General features: G+C 46.4%; 1 protein-coding gene across 1 annotated transcript; it reads left to right on the top strand.

The window, feature by feature from the left end:
- Positions 1–114: 114 nt before the first annotated feature.
- On the top strand, positions 115–19,773 carry LSS (lanosterol synthase). The gene is made up of 23 exons (XM_078855224.1): positions 115–1,359; positions 1,400–1,802; positions 3,718–3,889; positions 4,536–4,674; positions 6,085–6,193; positions 6,627–6,748; positions 7,097–7,193; positions 7,335–7,473; positions 8,582–8,690; positions 10,023–10,141; positions 11,299–11,396; positions 12,266–12,293; positions 12,983–13,039; positions 13,880–13,951; positions 14,518–14,568; positions 15,334–15,486; positions 16,146–16,242; positions 16,550–16,655; positions 17,582–17,647; positions 17,841–17,921; positions 18,397–18,567; positions 18,824–18,902; positions 19,158–19,773. Exons 2-23 carry the CDS (start codon positions 1,789–1,791, stop codon positions 19,293–19,295), a joined length of 2,217 nt encoding a protein of 738 aa, XP_078711350.1. The 5' UTR covers positions 115–1,359; positions 1,400–1,788; the 3' UTR covers positions 19,296–19,773.
- The last annotated feature ends 1,229 nt before the right edge of the window (positions 19,774–21,002 follow it).

The raw sequence follows: 21,002 nt of genomic DNA, 5'->3' as shown, positions 1-21,002 counted from the left end.
GGCGCGCGCCACGCGATAGCGCGCCGCTCCTCATTGGCCGGGCGGAGGCGCGCGCTCGCCTCACGCGACCGCCGCGGCACGGTGACGTCACGCCAGTGGGCGGGGCTCAGACACGGGCCCCGCCCCCACCACGAGAGCCGCGGGGCGGAGTCGCGCGGCGGCAGTGGCGGATCAGTGAATGAGAGAGGCGAGGAGTGAATGAGGCAGGGAGTGAGTGAAGCAGGGAGTGAGTGAGGCAGGGAGTGAATGAGGCAGGGAGTGAGTGAAGCAGGGAGTGAGTGAAGCAGGAAGTGAGTGAGGCAGGGAGTGAGTGAATCAGTGAGGCAGGGAGTGAGTGAATCAGTGACGCAGGGAGTGAGTGAATCAGTGAGGCAGGGAGTGAGTGAGGCAGGGAGTGACGCAGGGAGTGAGTGAATCAGTGAGGCAGGGAGTGAGTGAGTGAGGCAGTGAGTGAGGCAGGGAGTGACGCAGGGAGTGAGTGAATCAGTAAGGCAGGGAGTGAGTGAGGCAGGGAGTGAGTGAGTGAGGCAGGGAGTAAGTGAGGCAGGGAGTGACGCAGGGAGTGAGTGAATCAGTGAGGCAGGGAGTGAGTGAGGCAGGGAGTGAGTGAGTGAGGCAGGGAGTAAGTGAGGCAGGGAGTGACGCAGGGAGTGAGTGAATCAGTGAGGAAGGGAGTGAGTGAATCAGTGAGGCAGGGAGTGAGTGACGCAGGGAGTGAGTGAATCAGTGAGGCAGAGAGTGAGTGAATCAGTGAGGCAGGGAGTGAGGCAGGGAGTGAGTGAAGCAGGGAGTGAGTGAAGCAGGAAGTGAGTGAGGCAGGGAGTGAGTGAATCAGTGAGGCAGGGAGTGAGTGAATCGGTGAGGCAGGGAGTGAGTGAGGCAGGGAGTAAGTGAGGCAGGGAGTGAGTGAATTAGTGAGGCAGGGAGTGAGTGAGGCAGGGAGTGACGCAGGGAGTGAGTGAATCAGTGAGGCAGGGAGTGAGTGAGGCAGTGAGTGAGTGAGGCAGGGAGTAAGTGAGGCAGGGAGTGAGTGAATCAGTGAGGCAGGGAGTGAGTGAGGCAGGGAGTGAGTGAGTGAGGCAGGGAGTAAGTGAGGCAGGGAGTGACGCAGGGAGTGAGTGAATCAGTGAGGCAGGGAGTGAGTGAGGCAGGGAGTGAGTGAGGCAGGGAGTAAGTGAGGCAGGGAGTGACGCAGGAAGTGAGTGAATCAGTGAGGCAGGGAGTGAGTGAGGCAGGGAGTGAGTGAGGCAGGGAGTAAGTGAGGCAGGGAGTGACGCAGGAAGTGAGTGAATCAGTGAGGCAGAGAGTGAGTGAATCAGTGAGGCAGGGAGTGAGTGAATCAGTGAGGCAGTGAGTGAGGCAGGAAGTGAGTAAGTGAGGCAGGGAGTGAGTGAGTGAGTGAGGCAGGGAGTGAGTGAATCAGTGAAGCAGGGAGTGAGTGAATCAGTGAGGCAGAGAGTGAGTGAATCAGTGAGGCAGGGAGTGAGTGAATCAGTGAGGCAGTGAGTGAGTGAGGCAGGGAGTGAGTAAGTGAGGCAGGGAGTGAGTGAGTGAGTGAGGCAGGGAGTGACGCAGGGAGTGAGTGAATCAGTGAAGCAGGGAGTGAGTGAATCAGTGAGGCAGGGAGTGAGTGAGGCAGGGAGTGAGCGAGGCAGGGAGTGAGTGAGTGACGCAGGGAGTGACGCAGAGAGTGAGTGAGACAGGGAGTGAGTGAGGCAGGGAGTGAGTGAGGCAGGGAGTGAGTGAGAGAGGCGGTGTGTTGCAGGGTGCAGCAGCAGACGAGCGGCGATGACGGAGGGCACGTGAGTGGCGCTGCACACCGCACTCACTGCCCGCGCCTGATGATGACAACTCCTCGGTTACACACATCGCCTCCACCTCAGCCACATAGCGCACTCCGCATGGCAATCGTGAACACAACACGCTTATTACACACACGTTGGTGGGGTGACGGGCGGTGGCATGGATACCGTGCAGGAGAAATCCTGCAACACACACCGACACAACGTGAACTAAATGCCTTCCCAAAACAAACACAACACACAATATACACAACGTGAAACGACTAGCGGCGTGGGCATCTGATGTGTCGTGTGTCGTGCCAGGTGGGTGGGTTGGGGGGGGCATTGGGGCCTGACACTCCGTCTGTACTCGCTGGGGATGCCGCGATATGACAGCAATGACGACGATATGTCGCACACGATTTCGGTTTTTGCAAAATATCATTGCGCATTCAATTTGTGTATGGGGCCATCCATAAATGACGTCACGAACCTATGGGGGGGGTTGAGAAATGTGACGTCACATCAAAATGCGCAACTTTAAATAAATATAGACCACGTTCTACTTAATTAAATAGACTTTTTAATAAATGTTTTCTACTTGCAACATCAGAGTGCAGCGCCACATTAAATACGCACTACAATGACAATAGTTTAAAGCGATTTGAAGCATGATAATTGTTTTTGTTACCCTTTTATCTGGAAACAAAACTGACACCTTTTTTTACGAGGAGTCATGTTTGCATAGACCACAATACCTGCAGTCATAATGGCAACAAAAAACATAACTCTGATAATGTATGCACTGTCCTTGAAGTTGATTGGTCCTAGAGCCTAGTCTCACATGGGTTGGACCAGATGACGCCAAAAGGCGCACAACTCAAAGACAATGCACCATCAGAGTATGAGAGCTCTCATCTGGTCCAACCAATGTGAGACTAGGCTCTAAGGAAAAATGCCAGTAAAAATCTCGCGGTTTAGAATTTTATTGTTGGAACGAATGCAGTTGAAAAAAAGTCCTTTTTTTATTTGTCATGCGTAGGGACAGATATGCAACGGAAGATTATTGTTGATTTTGTTACCGTGATTAGTTTGTATAAAATGTTGTTTATCTATAACTTGAATAAAACAACAACAAAAATCTAAAGACAGTCATCAAGTCGTATTTGTATAAGGGGCCGTCCATAAATGACGTCACGCGATTTTGGACGATTTTTGACCCCCCCCCCTCCTTCGTCACGCGGCGTCACAAAAAGTCAGACCCCCCCCTCAAATATGACGTCACAAAGCTCTGCCCCCCCCCTCCCCCCATATTGTCACTGTAGTGCGTATTTAATGTGGTGCTGCACTCTGATGTTGTAGGAGAATTGCAGATTTTGATGTGACGTCACATTTCTCAACCCCCCCCCCCATCGTCACAATTGTCTGACCCCCCCCCAGATGCGTGACGTCATTTATGGACGGCCCCTAAGCAAAAAAAACTCTGGCCTGGTCTTGACTTCTTGGTCTCATGAGCAGTCAGGCTTGATATTTATCTGGAAATCCAATCGGCTAATAGACTAAAAAAAAACGTGAACACTGTTTATATGTGGATAGAGAAAAGATTTCCGCTCATATTTGCTTGTATTTTTTATATCAATAGATTAGCTCTGTCTGCATGTAATATTGGGTCATGACCCCTCGTAACTATGATAGAATACTGTGCATAAATACATTTTAGGTATAATTGTATTATCAGGGATTTACCCTCCAGAAAATATGATGAACACGCAGCCTCAAGAGCACGTTTGTATTACTTGTCGCTGCACCACAAATGATGAAACCGTATAATTTCCTTTCCATCAATTACATTACTCCGAAAAAGCAAGTTGCAAAGCATTCATTTTACAAATGACATCCACGTGAAGACGGTGTCACGGTGTCCGTGTGTGTGCAGCACGCTGCTCCGCCGGCGCGGGGGACCCTACCGCACGGAGCCGGCGTCCGAGCTGTCGCGCTGGCGGCTGAGGAACGAGGACGGGCGGCAAACGTGGAGCTTCGTGGAGTGCGGGGACGGCGAGGGGCGGCCACAGAACGTAGTAGAGCGGCACGCCCTGGGTCTCGACACCGTGAGCGCCACTCGCCCCGTCACACGCAATGGACAATGGGGCACATTTCACTGCTTCACGAGAATGGGTGTAACGATACGTGGATTAATATTGATCATTAATGCTCACGGTGCACGTATCCAAACATGTGGGTAACAATAGATGTTTTTCACCTTGTGAAAATTGTATGCAGATGCTATGCTGATCTAGCACATTTTTACGTCAGCTAATGCGGTAAACTAAATTGTATAAACGAGACAAAAAAAACTATGAAAACCACCTCAAACATGACAATGCAGAATTCTTGAAGCTAATCCTAGCCCTATATTATGGCAATTAAATGTAAGTGCATGAGTGCTTGAAGCAACAACTTTTATGTAACACATTGAAAGACAAAGCAACAAACATGAATACGAGAGTGTATGGGAGGCATTCTTCTTTGTTGGCACATTTTCATGGCACGGGCCAGTATATTCAGAGCCTAACCACTGTTGATTTTCCACACTCATGGTCCCCAGAAATGAAAAGCTGAATCGACCCCCCAAAGTTCCCAAACTCGAGTCACTGGACCTCACTCCCATTGGCTAGGAACCGCAGCAAGTGGACTGGGACCACAGTTTTGAAGTGCTGCATTGGAAGTTGATTTGTGAGTCATTTCTGGTGACAGGCGGAATTTGCCAGGAATCTTCCGCGAGCGGCAACGGCACGGGAGGCAGCGCGCAATGGCATGGCCTTCTACAAACTCTTGCAGACTGAGGATGGACACTGGTCTGGAGACTACGGGGGGCCTCTCTTTTTACTGCCAGGTGCCCTCAAAAAGTCAGAGACAAAGTGTTACCATGATGAAATAATATTCTTGGTTCTTTCGGTAAAGTCACGTAGAAGGGAAATAATAAAATAATATAAATATTTAACAATAAAAATTCTCACGACGTTTCGACTGCAACACAAGCAATCATCATCTGGTGTGAAATCCACACCTGATGATGAAATCCACACCTGGCTGTGGATTTCACACCTGATGACGATTGCTTGTGTTGCAGTCGAAACGTCGTGAGAATTTTTATTGTTTTATATTTATATTATTTTATTATTTCCCTTCTATGTGACTTTACTGAAAGAACCAAGAATATGAATACCTGCAGTCACAAAGCTTTAAATCAAAATGATGAAATAATGCTGATATCTACTGGCGACTTAAAGCCATCAATGGAAATTCCACATACCTGAACAATGGCAGGAGCCGTCGTCTGCTTTGGTAATGTGGCAATTACACCACGCAGGCTCAGTCCTGCCCACTCCGATTAGAGCTGCCCCATTGTACATTTTGAAAGAGACACGCTTTGACTTTTGATAATTATACAAGTATTTACTTTTCAGCAAACTGCGCTAAATCACCCATTAATCCACTATGGACAGGTTATCGATATCCACGAAAAATCTATTCGAAAAAAATGAGTGGCTGTATTTTCATGGATTCTAATAGATATTCAAGATATTAAGCAGTTTGCAACTTGAGACAGATGGATGTCTTTCACTTTCATTTACGCTCATTATCGGCACATATCCAGCTAAAGACTTCCGACAACAGCCCAGAGAGATATATGAGTCTTATAATGGGTCAAAGCAGGTTAGAGTGGTTTTGGAAATTGATATTGACAATGAAAAGCAGCATACCAATTTTCCTTAACAATAAAATCTTTGATCAGTGTATATTTATCTGCTATGGTATGCATTAGAAACATGGACACTGGCAAAAAAATGGAACAGATGCTGAAATATGTTCAATGAAGTATTAGGGGGTACATGTTTGGAATTTCACTTGGAGAATGTGCATGTTTGGAATTCCACTGGGAGACAGAAGCAACATGGATCAGAGAACAAACAGGTTTTGAGATCTGATATCGACTGAAAACTAAGCTGACTTTGGCAGAACATGTAGACAGAAGAGATGATGGTCAGTGGTTGAAAATAAGAATGGAGTGTGGCAGCCAAAAATGAAGTCATCCAAGAGGACTTCCTATGCAGAGAGAGAACGTTGAGATCAGCTGGTTTTCAGGAGCTAGATGGATCGTTTCATCGTGTAACAATGAGGGATGGACATAGCTTGGACAGGCATTCATGTAGCAGTGGATAGGTCATGGCTGATGTGTTATTGGTGATAAGGACTGGTGCACTGAGCTGCTACTCATATTGATGTGGTTTCCATGTGCCAGGACTGCTCATCACTTGCCACATTGCTCACATCCGCCTGGCTGAGATGCAGAAGCGGGAAATGGTGCGGTACCTGCGCTCAGTTCAGCTACCTGACGGAGGCTGGGGCTTGTGAGTGCACAAACCGCAGGGTACAGACACAGCCCACAACAGGGCTGACTTCACGCAACACAACACAACAGTTCTAGATTTGAAGCTTTCGTGACTGCAAGGATTCATATTATTAGGTTTTTTCGGTAAAGTCACGTAGGTGACTTTACCAAAAAAACCTAAGAATACAACACAACAGGGCTGTCTTCACACGGTAAAATATTTTGTAATAAGTAGATAATCACATACATTACTTTTATCGTATATATAAAGAAATCGACACCACTTATTTTGTATAGTGTTCTTTTGTTATTTTTCCCAATATATTGGGAAGACAGGGGTGGTCAAGCATGGTGCTGAACACACTACCGTATCGCGTGCCGTACCGGCTTTAGTAGGTGCTCGGTAACAACAAAGACAAAGCTAGACGCGGCATCTGTGTGTGTATATGCAGGCACGTAGAGGACAAGTCCACAGTGTTTGGCACTGCGCTTAATTACGTGGCCATGCGGATCCTTGGCGTGGACTCTGACGACGCAGACCTGGTGCGGGCCCGTGCGAACCTGCACGCCAAGGGTATGCCTCTCCAGCAAGGCGCACACGTGCGCTGTGCAGTACAAATAAGAGAGACGCAACGCAGACAACCACTGTTTTTCCTGTTTTGTATAGCCTAGCAGTGCCCACAGTATTCATTGACAAGTATATAATCTTCTATCCAGTCACCCATCACCCTCTTGCATATATAAACTGCAGAGCCTGAATTTTCTCTGAGCAATACAGTTCCCACCCATAGGCAAAAAACATCCAGAGAATATAGGCCCTCAAAATATCCTGGAAACTGGGTAAACAATACATAAATATACAAATGTTGGTCCTATGTTGGGAGTGTATGTGATTCTTTCTTTGTCTTGTGCGGTGGAATAGGCGGTGCTATTGGAATTCCGTCGTGGGGCAAGTTTTGGCTCGCTGTGCTCAATGTGTACAGCTGGGATGGCATGAACACCCTCTTCCCAGAGATGTGGTGCGTTACACACCACCTGATCCTCTCTCCACTGCTTACCATGGGAATACGTTGCACTGCAGTGAATGACGTGATCACACACACACATACACACCCGTTCCCCATGCTCACGTGTGTGCTGCACCACGCTGTCGGCTTCAGGCTGCTGCCGCGGTGGTTTCCCGCACACCCGTCCTCGCTGTGGTGCCACTGCCGCCAGGTCTACCTGCCCATGAGCTACTGCTACGCCGTGCGGCTCTCGGCCTCCGAGGACGACTCCCTCGTCCGTAGTTTGCGACAGGTTCGTGCGCGCGCGTACGCACACTCCGACATCTTCACAAGAGATATAAGCCAGCGTGCCCACTCATTCAGGCAAGATTGAGGTAGTGCTTGCTCATCTCCATTGACAGCCCTCAGCCAGAAGCAGGGACCTGACTCTCCAAACGACAACCACTTTTGACTTCAGTGAACCTGTACTCGTTATATTGACACCAAAAGGGGGAGCCGACCCTTGACCGGAATTGGAGCTTGCAATTTTCCCATTTTGAGAAGAGAGAAGAGAGCAGCTTATAGAAAATGAAAATGGGATATTTGTATGCCTTTGACAAGAAAGGAACATCGTGGCATTTTGGCTCTTGAAATTCGAGTTATGCCTCTTTGTCAATTCATTGTTGGATGAAGGTCTCCCTTCCACTACCGTGTAGGTTTTTGAGATTTTTTTAGGTCAAAGGTCGGCAACCAAAATAGCAAGAAGAGCCATTTTTTCGAATTCGGTAAAAAAAACTCAACATTTTAAGAGCCGTAATGCATGTGAATACAAGACGGTCCTTAATAAATAACGTCGAGAAACAGTCCTTAAAGAGCCGCATGCGGCTCCGTAGCCACAGGTCGCCGACCTCTGATTGAGCTGTTCTTTTACCTGGCTGCTCCTTACAAGTTGATAAAGAGGTCGGCCCAGGACCAGTTCAGATATCACCTGCCACTGATGTTAGCCAAAATATTACCCTTCATAGTTGGACGAGAGTCAACGCTCGAATGAGCGATGGGCAGCACTCGCCTCCATTGACACCCTCAACGCCTGTGGAAGAAATTCCACATTCCTATGGCGGCGGCCAATCTGTCCGTAGGTCAATGACAGAAGTGATGTGGTGACATCTCATTTGCGATCAGCTCATCACTTGAGGGTTGACGAAGTACCGCAATTGTGCTTAGCTGGTGGTTGTCCTTATCATTTGAAGATATAATTTCAAACACGAGCTCAGGAACTCCAACGATGATGAGAAATCACCTGATTCTTACTTGAGTAATGGAACACAATTTGAATTTGTTTTACTGCCATGTAACGGAGCAACGCGCATTGTCAAATGCCAGAATGTTATGCGTTCTTACCGTGTGAATGTTTGTTGTAGGAATTATATGTGCAAGACTATGCGTCAATAGACTGGCCTGCTCAGCGGAATAATGTGGCACCGTGTGATCTGTACACGCCGCACAGCTGGCTGCTTGACTTGGCATATGGTATGTGGTACACTTCCTACACATTGTAGAAAGCAATACATTTTACTGGTAGGAACCACCTGGTTCCACCAGCCCACAGGGGATTATTGTGTCCGTCCGTCCGTCTGTCGTGCATCCAAAAATGGGAGGGGTGGGGCTGGGTAGAGAGGGTTAGGTGGGGAGGGGCTGGGTGGGGAGGGGACGGTGGGGTTGGGTGGGGAGGGAAGGGTGGGGAGGGGCTGGGTGGGGAGGGTGGAGCTGGGTGGGGGTTGGGAGGGGTGGGGCTGGGTGGGGAGGGGCTGGTCACCCCGTGGTGCCCTGATAAAACTCAACGTTTAACCTACTCACGCCGGCTTGTGCCCCCCCTCACAGTCGGCCATATTTGCCGAATACACCACGCCGCCGTTGACCCTGGCCATTGACCGAGCAACCCAACTTCCTACCAGCTCCCTCCGCAGGAATGTGTTGTACAACACAAACAACGTATATTATCGTTAGAATAAGAAGAAGGGTACATTTATTGATGCATTAAAATGTGTTGATCTTAGGGACTCAACATTATCGTCATCAGCCATGGTAATTACACTGCTGGATTAAGTCTTCCCCAAGAAAACTCAGGCTCACTCTTCTCACGATGTTGCTCGCACCTTTGTTTATCCCAATATTAATTTTGAACCCAGGCAAAGGAATGTGAAATTTCCACCAGCTGTTCATAGAGATGTAAATATGCAACCTCCCAGCGATTAATTGACTTGATTGTAATGGAATTCTCACGTGTTCCTACCATTTAATTTGGTCTGTCTTCTTTTTGTTATGTCAATATCCCAGTAGTTGGAGTAGTGTGATATTGTCCTGGCTATCGAAAAATTACATTTCAATGATGTTCCGCATATCTGCTGCCTTTGACGTAAGGAAGTATGGGGCTATCCATTTAGTCCGTACGCAAACATCTGTCAAAACTTGACCCCTCCCTGTACGCACGCGTACTTTTTACCCTCCCCCCCCCACCTGCGTACGTACGCTTGACGCACCCCCCCCCCCCCCCGAAACCTATAAAACGGCCGATATTGAATCCACGCAGAAACGATCAAGGATTAATAATATTAACGTGTTTAAGCAAACAGATAGTCCACCGCCGGACTATCTAACTCATTTGAAGGCCAATGTAGACAAATTATTATCGAGACTTCATCCCCCCTCCCTCCATTTCCTATGCGTACGTACATTGTCAGTAGACCCCCCATACGCAAGCGTGCACATTTGGGTTAACCCCCCTCCATGCGTACGTACTAAATGGATGGCCCCTATTGGTTATGCCGCTCATGCCTACCACCCCCCGCCCTACCCCCACAGGGTTTCTGAATGTGTATGAGCGGCTGCATGTGACGAAGCTGCGCAAGATTGCCATGGAGGAGCTGTACGACCATATTTGTGCTGACGACCGCTTCACAAAGTCCATCAGCGTTGGCCCTGTGAGCTTTTGCATGTGGAGCTGTACCTATAGACAGATTAGATTCCATAAATGTAAGGCATTTATATGAGAAAATAATATTAAAACATGTTCATGTACTTACCAACAAGCATTTAGTGGATCTCCTCTCTGGTGGCAACCTTCATCCAGTGGTGGGAAATCTACATTCCTATCGCAGATGCTGGTAACTCAAAAAGTACAATGACTGTTTGTATCCCACAAGATGGTATGCATCTCAATTCTGGAGGAGTCATGGGCTGAGTCAACCCTCCACCAGGATTTCATCTCATGCCTCATCACCACTCGGCTGAATATCTGCGTGACTTATAAGGATGTTACACGATAGTGCTCTTTATTATTCAGTAACGCGTCGATACTTTTTCAGGATATTTCACCAATCTCGTGAGTATTTTTGCAGTTTAGAGGAAACGCGAGTATCTGGAGAAATGTTTTCCAAACGAGAGGATAGGACTCACAGTTATTAGCCTTGGAGCACTTGGTATGTTTTTCCCTAAACTAATATTAACATCTTCCGGGATACATGAACACATACAAGTAGTAACATGGTGGAGCAGTGGCATATTGCTTAGCGCACTGCGCTTTGAACCCGGCAACATCAGTTGAATTCATGGCCCAGGCTAACGTCACTTGTGAGTGTTATCTCTAAGTGCAACAGCATCTGAATGTGGATCACACCTGGTTTAATTGTGTCAGGAGACCTCCAGTTATTAGGTTGAGAAGGGGCCATAAGCTGACATTGGAGGGAGTCTTTTTTTAGAAACTGTTCGCAGATTTTTGAGTGCCACCTCATGCACAGATTTTTCACTGAGTATCCTGATTTCCTTTGGTGTTCGCAGCACTTCTTAAAAATAAATTGGCCAAAATCCCAATGAAGGACCCTCCTGAAAAAGTCTTATGACTCAATTAGGCTTTCCTGGTAAATAACTATAAATCAACAATAATGATTTCATTGTCCTTTTCCATATGTAGAGAAAGGGCTGTGGACCTATGATGTTAGTCTTCTATGACGTATTCTCTTTTAAGTCCTTGTGTATGATGACAGCAGTGGGAAACAGTAGTTTAGTTATCTAATGTGCTATTGCTGTGAGCTCCTTTGCCGGGTCTGTGATCATTCTGCTTATACCACATTGCGGGCAGATCTCCAAAACCATCAACATGTTGGTGCGGTGGCATGTGGACGGGCCCACCTCTTCTGCTTTCCTGGAGCACGTGGAGCGGATCCCTGACTACCTCTGGTGAGGGACAATGAGAGCAAGAGTGGCTTCGATTGAGATTGTAAATGTTGTGGAGGGGAGAAGCTTGACACTGTGAGAGGGATGACACACTTTGAAAAGCAACATGAACTGGCAGTGAAGAGTTCACACTGTCACCGCATCCTTCCTGCTGATCCCAAAATTATTTCAAAGTTGGCACCCAACCTCCAAGGTCCACTCTTAAATTCTCTCTTCCCCTGGTCATCGATCACTGCGTGCCACTCCACTGCTCGCCTGGATAACCTGTGCTCCATCCTGTACACGTGCAGCACGCATCACAACCTCCTTGTCTAATTAATTATACAATGCTCTCCTGCTACACACTCCCAACTGTGAAGCTCCTTTATCCTGCTATGAATTATGAAATCTAAAATGTAGGTGGAATAAGACCATGGGGATTTTGTTTTATATGAGCCAGCACCTGGAACATTTCAAAACTGGATGTTTTGTCCTTTATTCAGGAAAGCCTCAATGAGTCTGAAGACGGTTTCAGGATGGGACTGAAGTGGGATATTTGGGTATTTCCATAATCGGTTTTCTGTGAGAAATCAGGGTACTTGGACAAAATCCATTCATACGAGGGGACAGTACTGCATTGCGATGAGACTGGAAACATTTGTCCATCTCACAACCTAGCATGTTGGGAGTATCACCGCACGTGGTTATATGTCCGTGATTCACAAACCCCACCTCCAGCATTAGATCTCTACCATGCCATGTGTGGGGACACTGGTCCTGTAGATTTGATTGTGAAGTCACTGGCTCAAGTTTTGGCCGTGAAGTCTTGGCTCTACTGTGATTTGCTATGTAATTTGCCATGAACTGTTTGCTTTTCTGTGTGTCGTGTACAGGATTGGACTGGATGGAATGAAGATGCAGGTATTTCAACTCGGAGCAAGCCTCTCTCTTTAACTTAAACCCTTTGACTACATTACAGCTGTTTGAGATATGTTCTCACTTTTGCAAGGTAGAGTAGGATAATTATTATTAAATAGGGGCTGTGTTGAGTCGATAGTGATTGTCCTATATAAATACTGATCTCACCGACAATAAGGTGGAATTTCCACCATTGGTTTGGTAAAGCTATTAGCGATGAGCAACTCCGAATGCACATTTTATCATAGAGACAATATTGCATTTTACTCTTACTCAAGAATAATATGCAGAATTTTTTTTTTTTAGGGTTGGTGTAGAGGGGGGGAATGGAGGTGCAGTGGTTATTGCACTGCACTATGGACATGTGGCAGTCTGAGTTCAGTTCCTGGCCACAACTAACATCGTTTCAAAATTATATCTAAACCCGTTCTGGTTTCCTCCTGCACCAACCAGCACTAATCTGCGTGTTAAGGTATGTCACGGCATGGATTTGCCGTTGTCCATGATTGGATTAACAAAGGGCTGTACATTATGAATGCTGTTACATAGTTTTACCCGACCTGCGATATGTACTGTGTATTTAACATAGACAGTACACTGTGTGCACTGGTGTGTGAGGTTTTCATTTGCCTTAGATAAATTCTATGAGAAATTATGAGATGACCCTTTTGTTGTCGCTCTTTTCTTGTTAGGGAACTAATGGGTCCCAACTCTGGGACACAACTTTTGCAGTGCAAGCTTTCCTAGAGGTGAGCCATTAGTCAACAGCGCACCACTTCACACGAGCCTTCCACACACTGCCTACAGTTCTGAAACGTGCACAACACTGAAGGAAATTTCCACTTTCACACAATTACACTGACCATGCCTGTGAAGTAAAAGAGGCACTGTGCACTGATGTGTGCATGTGGATATGGGGAACAGTTGAGTATAGTCATTAGCACTGGGCTCTAAAGGTTTTATTTTTGGCCACGACGCCGTACAGCAGTGGCCACCGGTATATGAACCTGTCACACCTGTGATGGACAAGTCGGCATACAATGAGTCCCCGCTGGTATGGTGCGTTAGTATTTGCAAAATACAAATTTGCACTGAGAGATAACAGTAACTGGGCATGTATGGTCCTGCCCACACTAACCGCCATGTATAATGTCGGCCTTCATTGGTGCTCTAATATCATTTGACCAAGCATTTTATTGAATAAATGGAAATATTTGTGTGGTAGTGCAGCGGTTAGCACACATTTGGAATCTAGCAATCCGGGTTCGATTCCTGCTTACGGCCAACAATGGTGATGAGTGATTATCTGAACTTTTCCTGGACCTTGCCTAGGGCAGCTTAAATGAGCACCTGGTGCAGTGTGTAAACATCAGCATTGGGGAGACGAAGGTGACCGGCGTGGTGCTGGCCACAAGCACCTCCAATTAGGAAGGTTGGCTACGTATGGTGCTAAAGAAGTTCAACATACGTACATACATACATACGACCTTCTTGTGTGCCGTGCTGGTCTACATTTGTGTTCGGTAACAGCCAGCACTTGCCCCAAGAGTATGTTAAGGCTATGTGGGGGATCTTTGTGTTTGTTGTAGGCGGAAGCTCAAGACATCCCAGAGCTTGAAGAGTGCCTTCGTCACGCACACGCGTTTTTGGAGCTCACCCAGGTGAGTGCTCTGGGCTGGTAGGGTCTTAGAGGGGAACCACATTTATCTGAGGCGAGATTCCAGATGCCCAGATATTCTCAGTAGTAAAACGATAGATACGTGCTTAGAGAAATTGTACCAAACTTGAGGAATTAGGAGGTTGTGTGGTTAATAAAGATACGTATTTCGTTTTCCTTGATACGTATTGAGTTTTCGTTGCATTAAAAAGAGTACTAACAATGAGTAGTGAAATTAAATTAGGTATTCTAGTCCTTAATAATGGCTCAATAGGTGAAGCAGCCTTTACATTCACCAAAATCCACACAGCATACCTCAACAGCTGGACTCTTGCAAAACTCCACTGGAAGGGTGAAAGTTCTGTGGGAGCAGCCAACATATTTGGAATCTCCACAGAAGCACTCAAAGTGAGCAGCAACTCTGAAGAGCCACTCGTAATTAGGAACCACACAGAGCCACTCAAATTAAGCAGGAGCCAAGCAGAGAAAGTGTTTTCCCTTCTGAGTTGAATGCTGGTCAGCTTCTAAAACATTTGTATTTGGAAAGTAATTCTGAGTGTGTGCTGGCAGATCCCAGAAAACCCTCCGGATTATCAGAAGTACTACAGGCAGATGAACAAGGCAAGTTTGTGCACACGTCAATGTTTACTTTGTATATCCACTGATTTACACATGCAGGCATCGAGTACCTTCCACGATCAAATGGCATGGAGTGGCATTTGGACGGCCAAAAAGTGATTCGAATTGATCAGAAAATTATGATGATGACAATGTTGATATACTGAGTGAAATCTGGACCGGGATTTGAAGTTAATTGTGAGACGAGCACTCGATCCACAATGTAAATTGGCCACATGAACAAGATCTTGACTTAAAGCGTTCGTGACTGTAGGAATTCATATTCTTGGGTCTTTCGGTAAAGTCACATAGATAGGTTCAAAGAAAATAACAAGAAACTACGACGCTTCGATCGCAACACAAGCGGTCATCTTCAAGGCAAACTATTTATAAGGGTTTGAAATGGGCCATGAATGATGAGATCAAAAATGTAGGTGGAATAAGACCATAGGGATTTTGTTTTATATGAGCCAGCACCTGGAACATTTCAAAACTGGATGTTTTTGGCATGTTTTCCCCGTGGTTACTTGGATTTTTCTCCGGGTACTCTGGTTTTCCCCTCCACGTTTAGAAACGTGCATTTAGAGTATTCGGCTGCGATACATTTCCACATAAGTCACTTCGTTGAGCTATCATTCGTCGCCAGGTCACTTCTGAAAAAGAGCTACATAGCTCATTGGGCTTCATATGGTTAAAATAAAAAGTTTATAGTTTAGTATAGTGTGCAAAAACGTGTCTATATGGATGACCTGTGTGTGTGTTGTGCAGGGTGGATTTCCGTTCAGCACACGGGACTGTGGCTGGATCGTTGCAGACTGCACAGCGGAGGGGCTCAAGTCTGTGATGCTGCTGCAGGAAGCTCGCCCTGGTCTGGTGCAGAACCCCCTGCCTGCATCACGCCTGTTTGATGCGGTCAATGTGGTACGTAACTAGACCACCACTACACAGCTTAAACTGCAGGTTGAACTAGCTGCTAAAGTACAGTTTTCATGCATGACAACTGCTCTGGATGTGGGCGGTTAATTGGTCAGGGTGGATACATGACAGGTATGGGACATTGTACCGTACCACAATCATGCAACGATGCCTCAACCATTCTTAATTTCAAAGAGCGTGATGGTTATACTGGTAGGAACCTCCTGGTTACACCAGCCCACAGGGGATTATTGTGTCTGTCCGTCCGTCGTGCAGGGAGGGGCTGGGTGGGGAGGGGAGGGTGGGGAGGGGCTGGGTGGGGAGGGTGGGGCTGCGTGGGGACGGTGTGGAGGGGCTGGGTGGGGAGGTTGGGGAGGGGCTGGGTGGGGCTGGGTGGGGCGTGGGGCTGGGTGGGGAGGGACTGGTCACCCCGTGGTGCCCTTATAAAACTCAACGTTTCACCTACTCACGCCAGCTTGTGCCCGCCCTCACAGTCGGGCATATTTGCGGAATACACCATGCCGCCGTTGACCCTGGCCATTGACCGAGCAACCCAACGTTCCTACCAGCTCCCTCCGCAGGAATGTGTTTCATGATGATATTAGAAGATATTTTTCAAATATTGTCTTAGCAGGGAATCTGTGTTTGTGCGTGTATATATGCAGCTTTTGAGCATGCGTAATGCAGACGGGGGATTTGCTACTTACGAGACCAAGCGTGGTGGACGGCTGCTCGAGCTGATAAACCCCTCGGAGGTGTTTGGTGAGTTTGTTACACATCCTTCACTGTTCTCACTCATATTTGACTGACACTGACCTAATTGCTGCTGTTGCTCAATCACAGCAGCTTGAGCATGATATTGTTGTACTTGAAGCATGCAATTCATATGATTTTGTTTGGAAGTTAACATATTTTGGTTTGCTGTTTCTCAGTACTCTTGTTAGAGGAACACGGCCTAATACGTCACCCTGCTTTATATAACTCCTTAGGGAGTGCCGATGACTATGGTGGGTTTTTCAGTCTGCAATGTTGCCTGATGATGATGATGATAATGCGCGTGCGCATGCAGGAGACATCATGATCGACTACACATATGTGGAGTGCACGTCAGCGGTGATGCAGGCACTGCGCCACTTCCAGGAGGCGTTCCCCGACCATCGGCACCACGAGATCCAGTGAGGAGTCATGCAGCAACACCTTCACACACGCTCGCACAACGCCCAGCGTGTAAAGCTGCCATCGGCCAGGCATCACGGCACATGGCTGTGAGCCAGAGGCCTGGAAGAGGCTGTGTAGATCATGCAGGGGGCGGCATCAACTCCTTCTGATAAACTATGTTGATGAATAAACTTGTCCCATTAATTTGCATATTTTTTCTGGCTCTGGTTTAGTAGTCCCTTAAATTAATTGACCAAATGACGGGGGAGAATATCTAAGTAAGAATGTGCTAGAGGCCTGGCGGGGATGGACATCAGTGACGTCGTCTCCTGGGCAAACCCTATTTGGTGGAGTCAGGGAAGTAAAATCCCCACCTCGGGGCGCTCCAAAAACAACAGGCAATAGCTACAGCTGACCATGTGGAATATCCAAGTGCTCGCTCGGGACAGGGGCTGCCATTCCTCCATCAGAAGTTCCACCAGTGGGATACAGGACTGGATCGGGCTCCTGTCTTGGCAAACCGTAGGGAGTCCTCTACTCAGGGCAAGATGTGAAACAGCCACTAACAGGGAATGGCTACTTCCTCCATAACTCCTCTGTATATATGGCAAGAATGTTGTGGTGTCTTCGGTTCAAATATTTATTGAAAGCCCCTTGTCAATCTATGCTGAAGGTCTCCCAATACTCTGTGGGTCATCAGGGTTGTTTGAGCAGACTTCACCACGCTGGTCACTGGGGGTTGGTGAATGAGGTTGCCCAGGACCAGCACAGATAACACTCACCAATGATGTTAGCCGTGGCTGGGAACAGAACTGGGGTCACCTTGAGCTGCAAAGGTTTAATATCAGAACACGTAAAGAAGATAAAATGCATGGTAATGTCTTGTGAAGACAATAAGTGCTGAATTGTCAGTGTGCTTTGTCACCGAGTTGCTTTTACGCAGGGATACCCTGGAAAAGGGGCTGGAGTTCTGCAGGGATGTGCAACGGCGTGACGGCTCCTGGGAGGGGTAGGTGCCTTGCCTTGTGTCCCTATTCACATGCAGTAATTCACCATGGAGATGAAACACACACGTGCTTATTCAAGGTTATGTCACGCTTACAGTGCATGTATAAGAGCTTTTCTTTTGTGGGGACCATCACATCCAGTAAGGGTGTTAATCCCAATAGGATTTACATTCATTTACATGTCCATTCCCACAGGTGCTGGGCTGTATGCTTCACATATGGAACGTGGTTTGGACTGGAAGCATTTGCTTGCATGGGTCATCGGTACCACAATGGGTGAGTCTAATTCACACAAAGCCCAAACAAAGTGATGCCTGCAACCCATGTATGTACATCTAGCACATAATGGTTGCAATGAATAAAATACCTGAAATTGATCGTATTATGGCACCAATATATATGCTCCATCCATGTGTCTGTCGGTTTGTCTGCCTTTAGCAGTACATGATAACGGCTACAAATGATAAGACTGTGAATGAAATTGAAGTGTAAATTTATGTTAAGAACCTGCGCTATAGAAAATGGGGGAAATGTATTGATGAATTTCCCCCACGGCGATGACATCCATGCGCACACTTTGCTGCGATCACATGATTGCACGTGTTGTCATCTCGCGACCGTCTCATTCTGTGTGACATCGTCTCGTTATATGGCCTGAAAGCCAACGTTATTCTTAATCGTAATTAAGTTGTAATAGTTTCAAGGTAAAAATCTTGTCTACCTCTCTGTGCCCCCCCCTCGTCCTGTGCAGGGGTGCATGTGCGGAGGTGAGCTGCGCCTGCACATTCCTGGTGTCAAGACAGATGTCTGACGGAGGCTGGGGTGAAGACTTTGAGTCATGTGAACGCAGAGTCTATGTGCAGAGTGAACGCTCACAAATCCACTGCACAGCCTGGGCCCTGCTGGGACTCATGGCAGCCAGGTGGGATCACTCACTAGGAATAGTAGCTGTGCTTTATCTCTCCTGGTTAGGTAAAGGTTGTGTTGAGCACAAAGGTAGCTTTATTATTGTACATGGACTTTAATGCCACAAGTTTGTTATTTTTGCTATACATTTTGAAAATGCTAAGCATATACGGGTCACTGCAGATTTGAATCTTCTGAACATCTTTACTCGCTGGGTATGCTCATTTATAATGTGCTTTGCTGTGCTCTGTGGATGATGGTGTGTCTGTTAGGTACCCCCACACAAACGTGATTGAGAAAGGCATCCGTGTGCTGATAGAAAAGCAGCTGCCAAATGGAGATTGGCCCCAGGTAATTGCGATGGTTATTTTTCCTGGGTGAGGAATAAAATATCAGTTCTGTCAGTGAGGGATGTTACCTGGATGTTTATATAAAATATTTATTGATGAACTTACCAAATAAACCAATGCATTCTCCTAGATAAAAGACTGTGGGTGACGGAGTGGCTTTCAAATGCATTGGATGTGAAGGCGGTATATTGTATTTAATCATGGAACCTTGCTGCATGGTGTTTGACTTTATATGGACTGTTACGTCTTGTTTCAGGAGAACATCGCGGGCGTGTTTAACAAGACGTGCGCCATCAGCTACACCAGCTACAGGAACGTGTTCCCTGTGTGGGCACTGGGGCGCTTTGCCCAGCTCTACCCGTCCAGTGTGCTGGCTGGCAAGGTCAAAGTGTGACCTTCCCGATAGCCAGACGGGCGCTTCATAACTGAAGGATCTTCTGTCATATTCATTGGGAAATGTGCTGCTGCATTTATAAAGTGGTTACGAAATTTCGATTTAAAGCTTTCGTGACTGCAGGGATTCATCTTCTTGGTTCTTTCGGTAAATTCACGTAGAAGGGAAGTAATAAAATAATAAAAATAAAACATAATAAAATTCTCACGACGTTTCGGCCACAACGCAAGCAGCCGTCCTCAGGTGAAGACCTTCCCCCCTTCCAACCCAGCTTAAATATACGCTCCAAGCGTGGTGGTGTTTCATTCAGACACTGTCTCCCCGACAGACCTGGTCTTCACCTGAGGACGGCTGCTTGCGTTGTGGCCGAAACGTCGTGAGAATTATTTTATTATGTTTTATTTTTATTATTTTATTACTTCCCTTCTACGTGACTTTACCGAAAGAACCAAGAAGATGGTTACGAAATGTTAAATAAGCTATTAGTTGTGATAAATTGTTTTCCTTTAATGTCAATTTTTTTTTTATTCATTATCAAGATATATTCATAGGTCTACTGTGAACACACCCAGTCAAAAGCTCTCCAAGCTCAAACAAGTTTTGGGTGGTGACTATCTGGGTAGATGTGAGTCAGGAGTGATTTATTTCTGTACTATGACCAATATCCTGCAGTGGAGCAGTGAGTAGCCACCGAGAGCTTAGGTAAAGCCCTCCGAACGGGCTTTACCTAAGCCCTATAAAAGGGAAGCTTCAGATAAAACTCAATACAGTATTCACAATTACACTGTGGTGCTGGTTAATGGGTTACGATTGGTTCCATCCTACCTTCATGGAATGCCAGCCAATAGAGAATCACAATTCTTCAGTTTGAAATTTTTCTCGAGTTTTGTCTCCACAATTGAACCGCATTCCATAATCTCTCAGTCCACAATGTAGAATAAGGTGTAGAGGGCAGGGATAGGCATAGGAGACAGCTGGCTCAGATTAAGAGTGATTGGCTCTTTTCAAACCTATTTACCAGCTTGCATTCGTAGCACGTGGTAGACTGACACAATCAGTAAATTTGTTCCCCTGTGCATCTGCTATTGGCATCCATGTGCTCTTATTTTTGGACATTCATTTAATGTTAAACTTTTGTTACGTCAGCCGCCAAAGATATTATTTCAACCTGCCAAAATAATTGTACCCTGCCGTCCATTGATTATAGAACATAAACAGGGCAGGGCCACAGAATTGTGAAATTTCACAGTATCTTACACATGCGGCAAGGGAATTTCCACTATTCAGGTGGCACATGTAAATTCTGGAACATTATTGTGCCCGTTTCATCCGTGGGAGAATCTGCCCAAGTGCATTTGTGGATAGCAAAATTTGATCGACTTATCAGAAAGTGTTTTCTTAATTACATATATAGTGTAATAATAGTTAATTATTAGGGTGTTTTGTCCCTCTTAATCTAGAAATTACTTTCCACACTTTTTCAACAAAAAGTATATACACTAAGTTTGATAATTCTGTTTTAGAGAATGGTGTAAAAATATTACATTTTCATGTTAAAATAAAACGTGATTATTAGTTGTGAGGCGTGAAATTGTCATGGAGAATATACTTACAAAATCAATCAGCAGACAATAGATCTCCATCACCCATCTGTCCTCCCACATAATAAACAAAGCATGCTTTACGGCTCTGCGAGGTTACATTTCA

Source organism: Lampetra fluviatilis, chromosome 1, assembly GCF_964198595.1.
Source record: "Lampetra fluviatilis chromosome 1, kcLamFluv1.1, whole genome shotgun sequence".
Taxonomy (NCBI): domain Eukaryota; kingdom Metazoa; phylum Chordata; class Hyperoartia; order Petromyzontiformes; family Petromyzontidae; genus Lampetra; species Lampetra fluviatilis.
The sequence above is the reverse complement of the archived record's forward strand: the minus strand, read 5'-3'. Positions and strand labels throughout refer to the sequence as shown.